Genomic DNA, 16,709 nt, shown 5'->3' with positions numbered 1-16,709 from the left:
CTCCTTCCACTCTTTCCTCACCCTCAAACCCCCACCTCCCTCCCAAAAAACCTCGGTGCAATCTCTCTACCTACATATACGTTTGTCTTTCAGAAACTTCAGAAAGTGATGGATCTCTACTCTCAACAGAGAATAGAAAGTACTGTGGGCTTTTCCTCTCTCCTTCCTCCTTTCAACAGAAATGGTTTTTTAAAAAAGGCTCCAAGGGGCTTGAGTTTGACTGTCTATGGGCCAAGTAACAATGCGAATATGCATTATCTGTGACCGTGCTACTGCAAGCTTGATGCACTTTCAATAAAAATGAAGTATAAGACATGCTGAACTTCATCCTTAGAAGATGGGACTGTAACTATCTTTCAATATAACATAGGTAAATGTAAAAAATAAGACTGGTACCTTATTTCTAAGGCTGGCAAAAGAATTCAGACAGGAGAGAACAGAAGTGCGAAGCTTAATAGAACTAAACATAAATATCTTATAGCTTTCTCTACTTAATGGATTCCATCAATAGCTAAGTGGCTTTGTATTAAATATAAAAAGTTTTGTAATGGAGTCGAGGGCCACATACTTTGCCAATTTAGTCAGATAGTTCAGATTTGTCAAAATCATTGCTAAGAAGAATATTCCAAGATTCTCAAGATGATGTATCCAAGAAATTTACTGATAAACTTATTACTCAAATTTTTAGCTCCTGGTATCAAATTTTGTGCTAGTAACACTGAAACTAGCAATGATAAAAGGAAAAAAAAGTGTTTCAACAATCTACAGGTCAGTATTATCTTATCATCCAGCCAACACTATCAACAACAGAGTAGATAATAAGAGCAACTTTTGTTAATGTTTAAATCTGCATTTGAAGAGGTAGTGCAAGAGACCAATACAGATTTTTGCTGTGTCCTTGTTCTATTACCACTAAACTTTATTAGAGGTGATTTAAATGAAAACTAAAACATGATGATTGAGTAACACAGGAAGGGACAGTAATTTTTAAAACAGCCACGGCATTTTAAAATACCATTTTTGAATGGTATTCTGGTTTTAACTCATGTTAAAGTGTGACACATGAGTTTTTCACTCATGTGAAAAAATAAAAAACAAAAAAAACAAAAACAGTAATATTTGGATATAAACCTATGGACAAAGTATATGGGAGATGTGATGATACAGCTAAAAGTAGCATCAAGCACTGCTAGAAAAACTCAACCTAATTCATTTGTTTGGCAAGGCTGGAGGAGTGGAATTTGACATCTACTTTTACTCCACATGGGTTACCAACTTTTTTCTACCCAGGGAACCTTTCTGGCTCACATAACAGACTCCTTTTTCTTGTATTCTGACATAGGCACAGGAGAAAACAACTTCCCAATCTTTTTTCCCCTACATCTTTTGTTCTGCAATCATACAAAGGCTGCACTTCTACAGAACAGATGGAGACTTCCAACCCAAGGAAGGAAATCATAATTACAAGTATTAATGAAGCTCCACTAATGAACATTAATGAGGAAATGTTAAAAAAAATAACAGACAAGACCTACTAAAAAGGCTCCCTATTCCTTTGTTATTAAAATTCTCCATTTTTTTAAATAACTGAACTACAGTAAAAACTTGTCAAAAAGCATCAAATTGCAGTTAGAAAAAAATATCCTATTTGTACTTCACTGCATACACATACAAAATCACTGATATCACATTTAAAGCATCTAAGTCAGATTTTTCATTTACAGTCCACCAGTTATATACGCATATAAATATACATGTACCTGCTATGTTCTCCAGCAGTGACAACTACTCCCTGACAAAACTGGCTTTACTATACCTTACTTTTAAAAGTCATTCCAAAAATAACACTTGTGAACACAGCTAAGTGAGTTGATATGAAAGTTTATACAAAGAAAAGTAAGGTTTTTTCATACATATCAACCTACCCATGTAAGCAGAATATTTAGTCTGTACTTTTTAAACCAGGGACATACATGAATACTTACCCTGCATTGTTACTGACAGCAGTTATTTCCTTTACTCCAGTCTTCAGCAGACCCCCTATGAGGTTTTCAGGGATCCCACACAATCCAAAACCTATGCAAAATAAAGAAAACTGCATATGTAACAAGTATTTGAAAGAACACAGTTTAATTAAAAGTCTGGCAACATGCACTGGCTGACTGAAAATCTTTCCTGAAGAGATGAGAACAAGCTTCTTAGATGACTAAAGAGCCAAATATTTCTGGAAAGAAACCTTTTTGGAATAAGAGTAGTGGACAACAATTAACTTTGCACCTAAACCAAATCTGAAGTACTGAAATTCAGAAGTGTGACTCAAAAAGCTTTATTCAGTTGCACTCTAGTGCTGGAATCTCCTAGAGTCACCACATGCTTCCCAGCCTGGATGAAAGCAATTTAACTGTGAGAGGTCTGCTCATACATAAATGGCCTTTGGAGCAGGGCTAGAGAACCTTGACTCTCCTAACGTGCGTCCTAACCGCTACACTCTGCTGTTATACTCATTATTTCACCCTTTCTTTCTACCTATGTAATCTTCATTTTTTTTTTGCTGCACCATCAAACAGGAGTCTCCCATAGAGTACAGCCTATCATCAGGTGATAATAATCTGGGAATCTTAACCTGCTGGGGAAGATCTGTGACAGGGCAAGCGTAACAACCCAGAACTCCACCCAGGCTGAGGTGCCTAAAACTCAACCTGTGATGCAAGAACCCTATATGCCTAACAAAGTACCATGCCAAATTTGAGGCACCTAAAGTCTTAGAGTGGGCTCTAGCAATAGAACTATTAATATTTTGTTCCCAACCACTTAGCCTCAGATCTTCCTTTGTTCCCATCAAGCAAAAAAAAAAAATGCAGTAATTCTTCCCATTAGGCATTTTGCCTCATTACTGATCTCCAGTGATGTTTCCCACATTTTACGACACCATGTTCATTATTCTTCTTCAGTACTAAAAATCTGTTGTAGCCAATTACACAGAGGGATTTTTTTCTTGAAGTGGATTGAATTGGGTGAAATTCTGAAAATCACCTAGAAGACTCAAAAGCTCAATACACACTGAAAACCAGTGTGACCCAATTTCTTGACTCTTCTGCAGTGACAAGGAGCTACAGAATATAGAGAATGCTACCATAAACTTCATCAAACCAGAACTTCACACCATTTGAAATAATAATGCTAACCTGAAAAGCCCAAGTTAACATTTTGCATTCAAATTGGCACAAGTAAAATCTAGTATTTCATTAATGGGAAAAAATAATTATTTTTCTGCTGATTTTTCCTCCCCTAACAAGCAAACAGGTACTTGCTTACTGAAAAAGTTTGTCCCATGAGTAGCAGTAAGAAATCACTTGTTTAAAATACCCAAATAAGAATAAGGATTCTTGAATTAGTTAATTTAAAAAGAATCAAGATAGAAGTATCTGTATAATAGGATACAAGATTTCATCCATAAAGAATTTAATATTTACCACCAACAAGTATAGTTGCCCCACTGGGTATATCTTTTACAGCTTCCACAGGATCAGTATAAAACTTGGTGTTGCGTTGACAGCTGGTAGAAAAATAGCACCCACAAATCTGGAACAACATTAATAGAAACAAGTGAATTAACCAAAAGCATTATATTGTAGATTTATAATGATGACTATCCCCGTAACTAAGTAAGGGGATGTACAAAAAGACTGATATCTCCACTCTAGACACTAAGTGTTTGAAGAGAGAGAAAGCAACACACAGACAGTTCAGCTGCATCATCCTTTATGGACCAGTATCACTCTTGTATCTCTAAAGCAAGAGTGAACCCATCTGTTTTCTCTCCCCCCAAGTCATAGTATATTTTGCTATTCTGTTCATATGCATGATGAATGCTTTAGGCCTAATACAAGCTTCATCAATTTGACAATATTCAAAGATATTTTGAATTTCTGAATCCTATACTACAGGAAGTCAAAATTTGTCAACAGTTTAAGCAGACTCAAATGCTCATTCCTCAGCACGAGTTACAGCAAGACTGCTCTAGCTTGTATATAGCTGCTTGTAGCTTCAAAGATATCTGGGCACAGCAGGCAACCAGAAACTGCTGAAGTAGGGGGACAACACCCCCACAAAGCTGGAGAGGAGGCCAATGAACACCACAAAGTACTGCACTGTGCTGGCAGTATTGCAAGCAGGGACTGGCATCGACAGGGTGACACTTCCACCAGCTTCCTGATCCAGTTTTAGAGCTCCTTCTGCTGTTGGAGAACAGCCCAGAATCAGTGAGTTGGCGACAAACAGAAAAAAATGGGGGCAGGTGGGAAGTCAACAGAACTCACACCCCCAAAACTAGACTTCGCACTATAAAGCCATTATAAAGCCAGGTTAAGAAAAACTAGGTCACAGCTACGATGAGGCAGGCTGTGTCATGCCACACCAGGCTGGATACCTCTAGGAAGGGTGTCTGCCCTACTGTCCTAATTGCGTTTCTCCCCGGCCGCTTCCCCGCCCCCTCCGCTGTTGGAGGGCTGTGAGCTCTCGCTGAGCCGAGGCGCCGCAGGGCACCGCGCTGCCGCCGCCCCGGGCCGGGAGGCCGAGCACCTGCCGCCGGCTGCCAGCCTGGCTGCCCGGGGCCGGGAGAGACTGAAATAAAGTGGGAACAGGCAGGCCATTAGGACAACCAGCAGAACAGAAGGAGGTAACACAGGAGAGCAAAACGGCTTAGCAGAACGAAGGCTGCAGAAGACAGAGTTATTGCCCATAGCACATGGGGGATGAAGGTGGGGGTGACCAGGAGAGCAGGCGAGGTCCCTAAACTGCGGCAGAGCGGCCGTAAGAGAAGGCAGAGCAGCAAACAACGGCAAAACACGTTGCGGGGACCGGGATTTAAAGCGGCCTCCTGTAACCGCGCGGCGATTTCGGACGTCGGGGGGAAAAAAAGAAAAACCAAAAACAGAGGAAAGAAAAAAAGGCGATCCGGAGCACGCTCTCCAGCCCCCGCCGCCCAAGGTCACCGCATCCCGGGCAGCGGCCAGCTGTGCCTCCCCCGCCCCGGCGCTGCTGCCACCGCCCCCCGAGCGGCGCCGGGCGCAGGATGTCGCCGCGGGAATTAAACGAAATAGAAACCGTCGTTCCTCCGCGAAGGGGCAGCTCCAGCCCCCCATCTCCCCCCGCCGGCGGTGCCACCCGCGCCGAGCCGCGCCGCCCCTCATCCCCGCCAAGGTGGCCGGGGCCGGGGCCGGCCTTACCTCCGTCCGGGCGGCCCGCGCGGCGGCCAGGAGGATGCGGGGGCCGCGCGGCGGCAGGAGGAGGCTGCAGGCCGCCATCTTCGCGGGGAGCGGAGCGGAGCGGGCCGGGACGGCGGCGAGGGGCGCGGGCGGGCGGCGGCCGGTCACGTGGGCCGAGGGAGCGTGGGGGGCTCGGCCGCGGCGGCCACTGACGTCAGCGCCGCCCGAGGCGGGGCGGGGGCGGGCCTGCGCGCCAGCCTGGCGCAAGGGGCAAGGGCAAGGCCCAGGCCAAGGCCAAGGCCAAGCGCGGAGCGCGTTAACGCCGCCGGCCGTCCCCGTCTTAAACTTCTCAGCCCCGTTTTGCCCGTGACGCCCCATTATCTCCACGGACGACCCAGGGGCGCCGCCACGGACGCCTCCCCGGGAAGCCGTCTCCCAAGGCTTCCGACATGACCTCAGACTTGCTGATTTACGTGCGGACTGTTTTCTTACACAGTCAGAAAAACACCTTAGATTTCTGTCCTAGCGACTTGTGACCGAGAATTACAGACACCAGAACTGAGCCAAGACACGGGCTTTGAGTGGTTAAGGCGCAGCGCTGCACGCTCGGGGTCGGCCTGTGAGCACATGGTGTCTGCCGGGCGCTGGGAGGCTGCGTCTGCATGGAAAAAATGTTACTAGAATAGATGGATACTTGTTCAGTCACATGATGCCTTTTGCTGCTTGCAGCACTGTTGCTGCGGGAAGGAAATTTCGCAGCATGCCTCCACCATTATTTGCACTTTCTAAAAATACCCGAGGTGATCCGTTTGTGCCCTAATGATGGCTGGTGGAAGATCCACAGGAAAAGGGGGGAAGCAGCGTGGAGGCAGGAGAAGCGGAATTGCCCCCAGACGTGAGGCGAGGTCACGCTTTTCTCCCGTCACATTGCTACTGTTGTTGCCAGGCTCTGCCCAACCCCGCTGCCAGCCTTGCTGGGCTGAACTTTGAGGCATTTCGGTGTGCCAAAGGATAACACACAACTAGGGAGCCAAGGTGTTAGGAGGGTGCCACTAGCCTCGCTCAGTGTGTTTGTGCGCGTTATTTCATTTTATTCCAAATACAGGTCCGGCCTCCAGGGTGCTGCTCTGCGACACCCAGGGGCAGAATCCAGCCGTGTCACACGGGCTCCACCACGTCAGCCTCTAACGTGCTTGCAGAGAGGTGGTATCTAGTTACAGTTCACAGGCCAGACAGACCTTGCAGATGCCAGTGAGGCCTGTGGTGGACACTCCTTTCGTGTTGGGATCTTGGGGATATAGATCAGGAATGGTTTTGTTTCCAAATACCTATCAGATTTAGTTAGTCAGCTAAGTCTGGGGCAGTTCCAGGTGTGAAAAGCTACAAATTACAGGTGCTTGGTGGACTTAAAAATAAAATGCTAGTGGAGTTTGTATTCTCCCCAGGGCTAAGCATGAACAGAAATGTTGTACAAGACTGTATTCCTGAACCTCAGTTCTGCCTAAATTTCACATACATGCAGAAATTTCTTACTGGATGAAGCCACTTCTCCTATCATGAAACATTTTCCCCAAGTGAGAAACACTTGTTCATCTAAAAAGTTTATCCTCTTCTTTCAGCAAATATCTTCCTTTAAACCAATAGTGCTCATTCCCAGACTTACCTATAAAGCGGGTCACGCTCTTGAACACTTGCTACATACCCAGCTTGCACTTACTTTGCACAGGGTTTGGCCTGTTTGGGATTCCAGCAGGGTGCTAATTGCGCTCTGGAGGAAAGGGGCTAACTGCATGCAGCAGTAACACATCATAAGCATTAATACCTCCTTGAAACATCTATGTTCCCTAACGTTATGTGACATTGATAGCTTATATATTCTACTTATATAAATTACAGTTTACTAACAAGGAAATTGGGGGGATATACCTTTTCCTTACGAGCAGCTACACACTATCTAAAGCCAAAATTATTCCAAAAAGATTACGCAAATTCCACATGCTTTGGACTGCAAACATCCTATTTTGGCTTAGACAAGTTCCAAACATAACTGAATAAGTAGATAAAGGAATTTATTTTGGAGTATCTTACAGAAGTACAATAGGTTATCTATTTTGTCTTAATTTCGTAATGTTTTAAAGCTATTCACACAAACAATTACAAGAAAACAGCCAATATGAAAGGATTCTCTGAAATGATCAAGGATATTTTCAGCTTGGTCTTACTTTTTTCCATTGAAGTCAAGCACATTACATTGGTCAAACACTGTCACATTTAACAGCATTTAGAAATGAATAGTGGGAGAGTTTTGAGCCCTTAATGCCAAATACAAGTCAGTAGATAGGTCTTTTGGAACAACCACAGGTTAATGATTATATATTTGTTATAATACTGTTTAGTTATACTACCACCAAGCATAGTAACATGTCAAAGTCAGACCAAGGCAGTACATTGAAATACCATTTCCCAAAGAAGTACAACAAAAGCCATCAAAGAGTTAGCAAACATGCAGCATTTTTTATCTACTTGATTTTATCTGTATAGGGGGAAGAACCAGAAATCTGAGATGAACTAATTTATTTCTAGGTAAATGTCTCAACATTTGCTCATAAAGTTATTACACATTTAACTAGATTTTTACCAATTTGAAACTCTCCTTCAGATCCATTAGAATTTGGCAAGGATATTCAGTCATTGAGTCATGGAGATCACATATTGAGCCAAGCAGAAGAGAAAACTCATTAAATTATGCAGTATTTAGAACACATGCACAGAACACCTGAACTTACCTCCCAACATGTTAATAGGTCCTAATATGAAACAAGAGGCTGATGTTTACATACTTTCTAGTATTACTCAAAATACTTACATACTTTTTATATTACTCATTTAAGAGCACAGAAAACTCATCTTTGGATAAAGTGGAGTGAATCTGAACACCTTGTTATGGAAGGGAAACTCGGAAAGAAAGGAGGTAATTCACGACACCTACATCTTCTTTCCAGAGTGGAATGCTACAACGAAAAGCAAATCAAGGAAAGATTAAAATATATATACATATATATAGCATGTTACAATCCTAAAGGTACTACATAGTTATAAATGTATTCCAGCCAGGAACACGAGAATAACTACATGTGCCTGTGCAACACCGTTAACAATTTTAAGATCCACTCATAGCATTTATAGGATATATATTTACCTTGGGAAAGAGAAAAGGGCTGCCACATGCATCACCAGTGATTACATTGGTAAGTCACGTGAACTTAAATATCATAATTATAAATATAAACTTATTAACAAGGGTCAGGTGAAAGGAAGGTCATTACAAAGAAAAATCTACCCATTACAAAGAAGCATGGGTATTTGTGAGTCTAGTGAAAGCCAGACTTGCTGAAAATTAGCAGTAGTTACCAAATGAAAGCTCATTTAACTAATAAATACATACATAATTAAATATAAATACCAAAGGCAAAATTGAATTGTAAAAACAAACAAACAAAAAAACCCAAAGCCAACTTCTAGATAGCTCGGAAAATGTAAAGCAAGTGAGAGAACCACAGAGCCAAGACTTTTGAAGGAAATGAGCTGGCGAGCTGCTGAGGAATTTCTTTGCCTAACTGGCAAGATGTCCTCTTCGCAGGCCTAAGCTTAGGATCAAAGAGGATACCAAGGTATGAGAGGATCCTGAAGCTACACAACAAAGAAGAATCAACAACTCTTTGGTTACAGTTCTTTATCCCTGAATGAACTTGTGAGCAGTCAACAGAAAAACACTAAATATTTTTTCTACAATGAAAGTAAATTCTCACTAGCAGATTCGATAAACAGATTTAAAAACCTGGGGGATGTTTTTGCTTCGTTCATCCTTTTCCGGTTTCTATTATAGTACTCTCATATTTTAGTGAGGATGACCTACTTTAGTATAACAGATATAGAAGAGAAAAAACAAAAGGCCTGTTCAGTTGGTACTCACAGATAACAGCTGTAAAAGTGCCATATATTTTTACACCAATATTTATGGAGAATATTTTTAGTTCTTACTGAGAAAATGCTACCAATGTCTTACTCCTCATTTTTGCCAGGAGATTTTTGCTGCAAGAATGCAGCAGAACAGAAAAGTCTTTTCTTCCATTCGCCTAACAGACATCATGGGGTTATTTTACACTCCAAACTGATAGTGTTGCAGAAGATTAAAGCTAAACATAACAAAAGGGGCTACAGGAACAGTAAACTGGAAACAGGAATCCTGAGCAGCTGTCATGCTGCATGTCAGTTCACGTTTGTTAGCACTACTGCTACAGGCTTTTCCAGATTCTGCAATGCAACGTTACATTGAAAAGCTGCATAGAAGTACTTTCAAGCAAACTTCATCAGGAAGAAGAATTAGTATGTTTATTAAACTCGGAACCTAGGAAGAATGTGCAAAACTATTAGTAAAAAAACCCCTCTTTATTTGTGTTTGATACGCAACTTACAAAAACAAATACAGCAACTGGAGAGGATAATGTAGAACCACATCTGCAGGAGTCGCATGCAGTGAACAAACCACACACCTCGCACCGCAGATAGTGCTGTGTAATAAGCCAACTGCACAGACACTAGTCAGAAATTACAAAAAGCTAACACCTGCCTAAGTTTCAAGTTTCGCCTGTAATGCTGGTTTCCTCTCTGAAACTTGGACTTCGTCATCCATTTCACGGGTGTGGTGCTTACTTGGCAACCACCATTTCTTGGCTACAGGAGTCTGGCATGTGAACTCATGCGTGCAGTCCAAGTCTACGTAATTATTTTATCATCCTTAGGGAGCCGGTTCCCTGCATGCTCTGACAAGATTGGTTGCCAATACAGTCTTATCTGAATTACTTGTTTTGCCCAGTGCTTCTAGTCTGTTCAGCTACTGAAGACCAACTCTCTGGAGTTCAGAACCACTTCCCTTTTACAGTGGGCCAATCAATAACTTGGTTAATATTCTCAACACAAAGCATGATCTAAAAATTATACACGTAGAAAAATCAAACAGTTGTTTTCTGTCCCATTTCATTTTTTAGTGGCAATTGAACAGACGAATTGGTAAAAATTGGTAAGGAAGGTGACTAAACTTTCACACAGAATATATGGCAAAATCTGAAACTTTTGTTAAACTCTTCATAAGGAAATTTAAAAAGAATACCTACCATTCATGCATCCATCTTTTAAAAAGGCCATAGAATCAGTCAATCAGCCTTAGAAATCTGGGATTTCCTTCAGCTCTCCCCTCGTTCTGGTTTAACTGTCTGATTTTAAACTTGGTTCTACAAAAACATACTCAAGAGAAGCTTGGAAACCTGCTAAGCCTAAGTGTGGGTGAGCACTCCACATTTTCACACATCCAGCTCCTCCTTAGGGTAGTCTCAGGTGTCTCACTCTTGAATCCATCAGTTGCAAACATCATCTAAAGATCAGGAAGGTCTGTTTGAGGGGCCAGGTTGAAGCCATACGCCAAGAGTTCCCTGAGGACTTCAGTACTCCACTTTGGGGGTTTTGTACAGTTTTAGGAAATACAACCATTTAAGATTGACATTACTATAGTGAATATCCCCATTAAATCCCGAACTATATCAAGCACAGTAGTGACACCCCGTGGCATCCTACTGAACTCTCAAGCAGAAAAAGGAAGCAGTTTTACATTTATCTTCCTCCAGCACCGATGGCAGTCTTCACTTAAACTAGCAGGCCCCAACGAGGTGCTACTTGTGTACCAAGTTTGTCATACATATCTTTAAATAACAACGGTAACCAGGTGGACTCAGTTGAATAATTGATAGGGGAATGGTGAAAGGGGTCTCATATTCCCATGTAATTATACAGGGCCTTTAGAACATATAATTCACATGATTTTAGATTATTCACCCAGTCAGTGAATGTGATGCTTCCTGGCTGCAGTGCATTTAAATTGTTTTTCAAGAACTTCAGAATTTCATTCAGCTTGCAAGTTATCCACAACACGAATCAGGAAATCTGTCATAAAGTGACAATCTTAGCTCTCTCATTTACTTCACAGAATAAAACCTTGATCACTATAATCATAGCTTGCCACCCCAACAGTTGTGCAATGTAACAGAAGAATTACCTGTGACAAGAACAGTTCTTCAAAAATCAGTAAATGTATATTTATTTACTTATGCCTTTGAAACATAAGGTACTTACTTGAACTCCAGTTCAAGAGGATACTTCCAGTAATCATGCCACCAGATAACAGACCTCAAGCATGTAGACACTGTGCATCCTCCTCTGCCCTGAATGTATCAGAAACACAGATTTCTTGCTCTAGCAGTAGATCAGTTCTTATGTGATTTTATCCACATTTTTATTTTTTAGGTAACTGCATTAATTCATTCTGTGTTATGGACATAAAACAAATTCTTCTGTGGTCATCTCAAGATTCATTTACAAATTAATAACATAAGACATTAGTTTAAGTTGGTCTAAAATAAATATACACCCAAATATGTGCATGACTATAATTGGATGTATAGACAATTCTTGAGTGCTGCCAAAACATTGCATGAAAATTATGCTCTTACAATTCTAAACAAATATTTTTTTGTTTTTGAGCTCTACCCAAAAAGGAAAAAGACACAGCTCCAAAAAGTAAGTGCTGTTTTCATGGACTTACTACTGCAAATTGTAAGTCTGAGTTCTCCCCTCCACCACCCTTCTTTTCTTTAGTATGAGCTTCCAGCACTTTTCCAGAGCTTGAAGTGATGGTTTTACAGTGATCACCATCTTTAACAGTTGTAGTTACAAGTGCCAGCAAAATCCCAAAGTTTCATCAGGAGAATATCACCTCTGATTTTTTACTTAAAATGAAAATACTGTGTAGTTGTGTTAACTTTCTAGATTCATGTGGCAGGATGTTCAGTTACGTAGCTGTACAATTTAGCAAAGACTGCTAATATATTTTTTTAAATATTGTATCAGGTTATTTTCCCAAATAATTTTCTGAAACTTCTAAATGGTTTTTCTAAAACTCAATGGAAAATTAACAAGTACTGTCAAATTTTCTTCATTGAGATATACTGTGAGCAAATAACTGGACCATCCCGGTGAATTAAGAAATAGCAAGAAAATAAACAGCAAATAGGTGATAATATAACAAACATTAAAGAGATATTTTACTGCTAATTTATAAATCAAGTTAAAGTAAACATGAACATACTAATACTATGTATGCAATAGGTGACATTGCTGTTTCCTGTTTAAAAAAAAAAAAGATCACCAGCAGAGATGCACTGTAATTTGTTATTTGGTAAAACTCCCCCTCTTTTCATTAGGAGACATTTTTATGATGAGTCTGAAGGTAAAGGACATATTCAGCATCCTTTAAAGTTTTGTGTGAGAGGGAAGAGGCTCTAAATTTGAATTTTGATCCCAAATTCAAGACTCAAGTAACCTCACTTTAAAGGCAGGGCAAAATAGGTCAGGTTCTACCTTTAACACATGGTTTGTCGGGTATTCTTTCCCGTTCATACAGTCTACCCCACTCCATGCCGGTCACCCATCAGTCAGGACAGCATGGTCCTTTATGTGACTGCACATTTAACTGAATCCAGAAAAAAGTGTGAGGAGGCTTTTAACACAAATATATTTCCCAGCCATGTTCATCTAAAAGAGACACAAACAATTATATGAGCACAACTTACAAGGGCAGCTTCAAAACAAGTGGGAAGAAGAGGCAACAGAGCACAGCAGCTGGTTAAACTAGCACTCTTCCAAAAGAAATGCTTGCCAAACTATGATATGACACCTTTGTCTTGTATAAAGCTTTCTCAAGTATGAATGGTGGTTCCTCTTTACTGTATTTTAGAAATTCATGCAGCACAACAGGAATATAAAAGCTAATTCTTATCCATCCCACAGCTCTCCCAGGAAAAGGTGTGTTTTTTCTCAGGGAAACCTCAAAAGAACCAGAAAAGCTTTAATGCTAAGTGCCACGCCAATTAATACAAAATCCCAATTAGCAGGTTTAATTTTGCTATGATCCAAGAGAATTAACAGTATAAAACCTCTTATGGTGGCACAAAACTTAATTAAAAGCCAGATAAGGTTCTCTGAGCATGAGTTACACATTACAGCTTTGGGAGGGAAGTTAGAAGTCTCAGACGGGGCAAAACCCTCCACATTTACAGTTATGCATCTCATGTAGCTCATGGCCACATAAATCAGCTGGGTGATCCAACTGGAGACTAGGTCCGTGGAAAAAATTACCAGCACTTCATCAGATAAGCAGGCTGATCTCATACACCATAGTGTCACGTGACTCTAGGATTAATACAATTAAAGGCTGGGAGCACACAATCAGGGACAAGTTTATGGTCACTTGCTTTTTGACCAAATGACATTATTTTTATGTTAGCTAGAAGTCAGCTGTGAAACAATACCCTAAATCACATACACAATAATCTGTAATGCTCTCTTGTGGAGGCAGTGGTGAAGACTGTAAGCAAGTCCTCCTTTATTGCACATGTGTCCACAGTACTGGCAGTTCTTCAATCGCTAACCATACCATAGAAAAATCCTCTGTTCCTTGTCTGTTTTAAGTAAACTGTTTCATTCTAATAGAGGCATTTGTATACTTTATAGTTACTGTTTTAAAAGCTACTTGAACTCTCTCCAGCTGCAAAAAGCAATCCCTATTTGTTGGTCTCTTATGCTCCCTATTTATAGGGAGGTCACTTCAGAAGAGCAGCTACAGCTTCGAAGTTCACTGCATGCCACTTCCTAATAATCACCAGTCAACTGCTAAATCATCTCATATGTTCAGAACCTTTTAAAATGGAAATCCAATGCCACACTGTCCCCTGTGCAGGCCACATCATAAGAAAGCAGCTGTTTTACATTTTGTCAGGGGACCAACCTAACCTACGCATACACTTGAAGCAGGTAGAACAAGCAACAGTCATGAAAGGTTAGGCAAACAAAAATAAAACACAACTACAATGTCTTTTAATAGCTGGCATTCACATGCTTCTCCAGAACTAATATGTTTCACAACCACAGGCGCAAAAGTAAAATTCCACTACAGATCACCCTTATTCCCTGATTTCATATCTGAGATTAACAATAGGAATACCAAATGCTCTGACTTGAATATATTGCAGACTGAATACACAGTCTTATTTTCCATTGGATGCAGAGCAAAAGGGTCTGTATATATCTAAATAAAAATATAATAGAAGAGGACCTTCCACTTGGCATCATTCGGATTAACTTCCAATTTTGCACATTTTCCCTTTGTGAATCAGACAGACATTTGAAAGTTGGTACCACAATATTCACCATCTTTCTTATAAATAGAGATAATATTAGATACAACACATCATGAAGCTCACATACAATAAATATATGCCCTTGTTTAATAGTTTCTATGCATGAAACCACAAAGAATTTTTTTGTTTGTCTTCAAGAGCAAAAATACTTGTTTCAAAAAGTACAAGGACAAAAGACAGGCAAAGAACTAAATATTCTGTAACACATTTTCACAAATTAAGTTTCTCTCAACTATTTCCACAGACAACATTTCTCATAATCCTCAGCTAACACAGGTTATGATGCAACTCTGACACCTAGGATTGGGTCAACAATACAGTTCTTACTAAGGCAGCTCTGACTAGCTGTGTCACAAAACAGACCGTGAAACTGCTGCATCCATTCAGTTCACCTCTTTGTTCACTAAAGCTTATCACCTGATGTAAAGTGAAACAAGACTGATCTCAAGCAACACTTTGGAGCAAACTTCCATTATGCAAATCCATAGGAGATAAGTGTAACATAAGGAGATAAGTATCATTAAAACATATGACTAACTGACAATAAAAGCAAGTACATTTGTAGGACTTATTTTTATAAAATGCTCCTTAGTTTTTAGAGGTACAATGTAACAGAAAAGCCTAATTTATAAAACAGATAAATCAGCCTAACCCCTACCATACACACAAATTTTGATCAAATCCTGAATTCACACTAGCAACCAATAAAACAGAACTTGTCCCCTAATTTAGGAGGTTATGTTTTTGCACACCATCAGATTTTGTAATTTTTTTAGTTCAAACAAAAAAAACCAACAAAGAAGGTTAGTAGCTTCCCATTTCTTTGCTTACAAAAAATTGCTATTTCTACTTAACATTTTGTTTTTCAAACCAATAATTTAGTGTCATTCTAAGATACTGTGCCAAATATTTATATTATAATTTTTCCCAGATTCTGCAGGACTTAAATTATACTCGTCTAAACTCAAATTAGCCAGGTACATCTGTATTAATATCCATTCTGTTTTATCTATTCATTTCAAAGCCAAAATTTTGACCATAGACTTAAAACCTGTTAGGAATCTGCTGGATAAGTGATAATTATATACCTGGTATCTTTTGAGTCTTGTTTGGTCCAGTCCAGTCTCTTTCTTTCCATTCAATGTTGCCAACTGCTTTCCTTTTTTTTTTTTTAATGAGGAGCCAGAACTAAAAGAAGCAGTAAATAATCCAGTGCTATCTTCATCACCAGGTGTACTAAAATCTGGTCAGAAAACTAATTTACTGAAAAGAAAGCCTGTTTCTTCCAACTATCTTTCCAGAGATCAAAACATCACATAACCAAAATTTGTTGTTTACCTGAACCCAGCAAAACTTCTCGCAGGATACTTTCCCCAATAATTAGCATGCTTTCATTATTACCCCGCTTATGTGCCACAGTTCAAGAAAATTTGCACAACTTGCAAAACTTAAAAGCTCTTGAGACTACTAACAATGATAAAAGTGTATCTTTCATAACAGCTATGAAAAGCTGTTTTCTCTAGACAATTCTGTATTTTTATTTAGAGCTAACAATATTTTCCTACCACTATGGTTTTCCAGTTCCCCCCTGTAAATATGAGTTTTGGTAATACTAAGTATAAAGAGGAACAACACACATCATGACCAAAGCATTGTTTCTTTAACTTTCACAAATAAAAGAGATTACAAATCATCTCCTAAAGCAAGATAAATTATTAGAACAACATAGATCTTGAATATATATATGTTCAAAGTTTTCAAATATTCAAAGATTTCAAGATACCCCCGTTTCATTGTTACATATGTCAGAACAGTTATTAAGTGTTAATGGAATACCACAGGACAAAAGTATTTCCAAAGTGTATATTTGCAACTAGTCTGTTCTCATTTACACACGCAAATCTCAAAAGAACAGAAAGAGTATGTGGTTTGGAAGGAAAGAAGCAGCTGAATCCACTGTGGTAAAAAAAAATCATATTAAATGAAAGCAGATTCTAATGAATATGCTGGAGATACAAATTCATAGCACACAAAAAATCATAGCCATATTTATTGCTTGTGCAATTCCAAAGTCACTGCACAGAAACAAAGAGTATTATATGTTTAAAGATATACTCCACATAAAAGCACATACATTGTGTATATGTACATAGTCGCAAGGGCCAACACACACACACAGTGGTATATTTATATA

At 39.8% G+C, this 16,709-nt stretch overlaps 1 protein-coding gene across 1 annotated transcript in view; it reads right to left on the bottom strand.

Moving 5' to 3' along the window:
- LOC112993412 (succinyl-CoA:3-ketoacid coenzyme A transferase 1, mitochondrial) overlaps positions 1-5,429 on the bottom strand; it is an 80,129-nt gene extending 74,700 nt beyond the window's left edge. The window contains exons 1-3 of the mRNA XM_064502173.1: positions 5,229-5,429; positions 3,474-3,582; positions 1,986-2,076 (exon numbers count right to left, since the gene is read on the bottom strand). Of these exons, the coding sequence (XP_064358243.1) occupies positions 1,986-2,076; positions 3,474-3,582; positions 5,229-5,306 (278 nt within the window). The 5' untranslated portion in view covers positions 5,307-5,429. The remainder of the gene's footprint in view (positions 1-1,985; positions 2,077-3,473; positions 3,583-5,228) is intronic.
- Between the last annotated feature and the right edge of the window lie 11,280 nt (positions 5,430-16,709).

Source organism: Dromaius novaehollandiae, chromosome Z (genome assembly GCF_036370855.1).
Source record: "Dromaius novaehollandiae isolate bDroNov1 chromosome Z, bDroNov1.hap1, whole genome shotgun sequence".
In the NCBI taxonomy this organism is placed as follows: domain Eukaryota; kingdom Metazoa; phylum Chordata; class Aves; order Casuariiformes; family Dromaiidae; genus Dromaius; species Dromaius novaehollandiae.
Note: the sequence above shows the minus strand (reverse complement) of the source record. Positions and strands in the feature narration are given on the sequence as shown.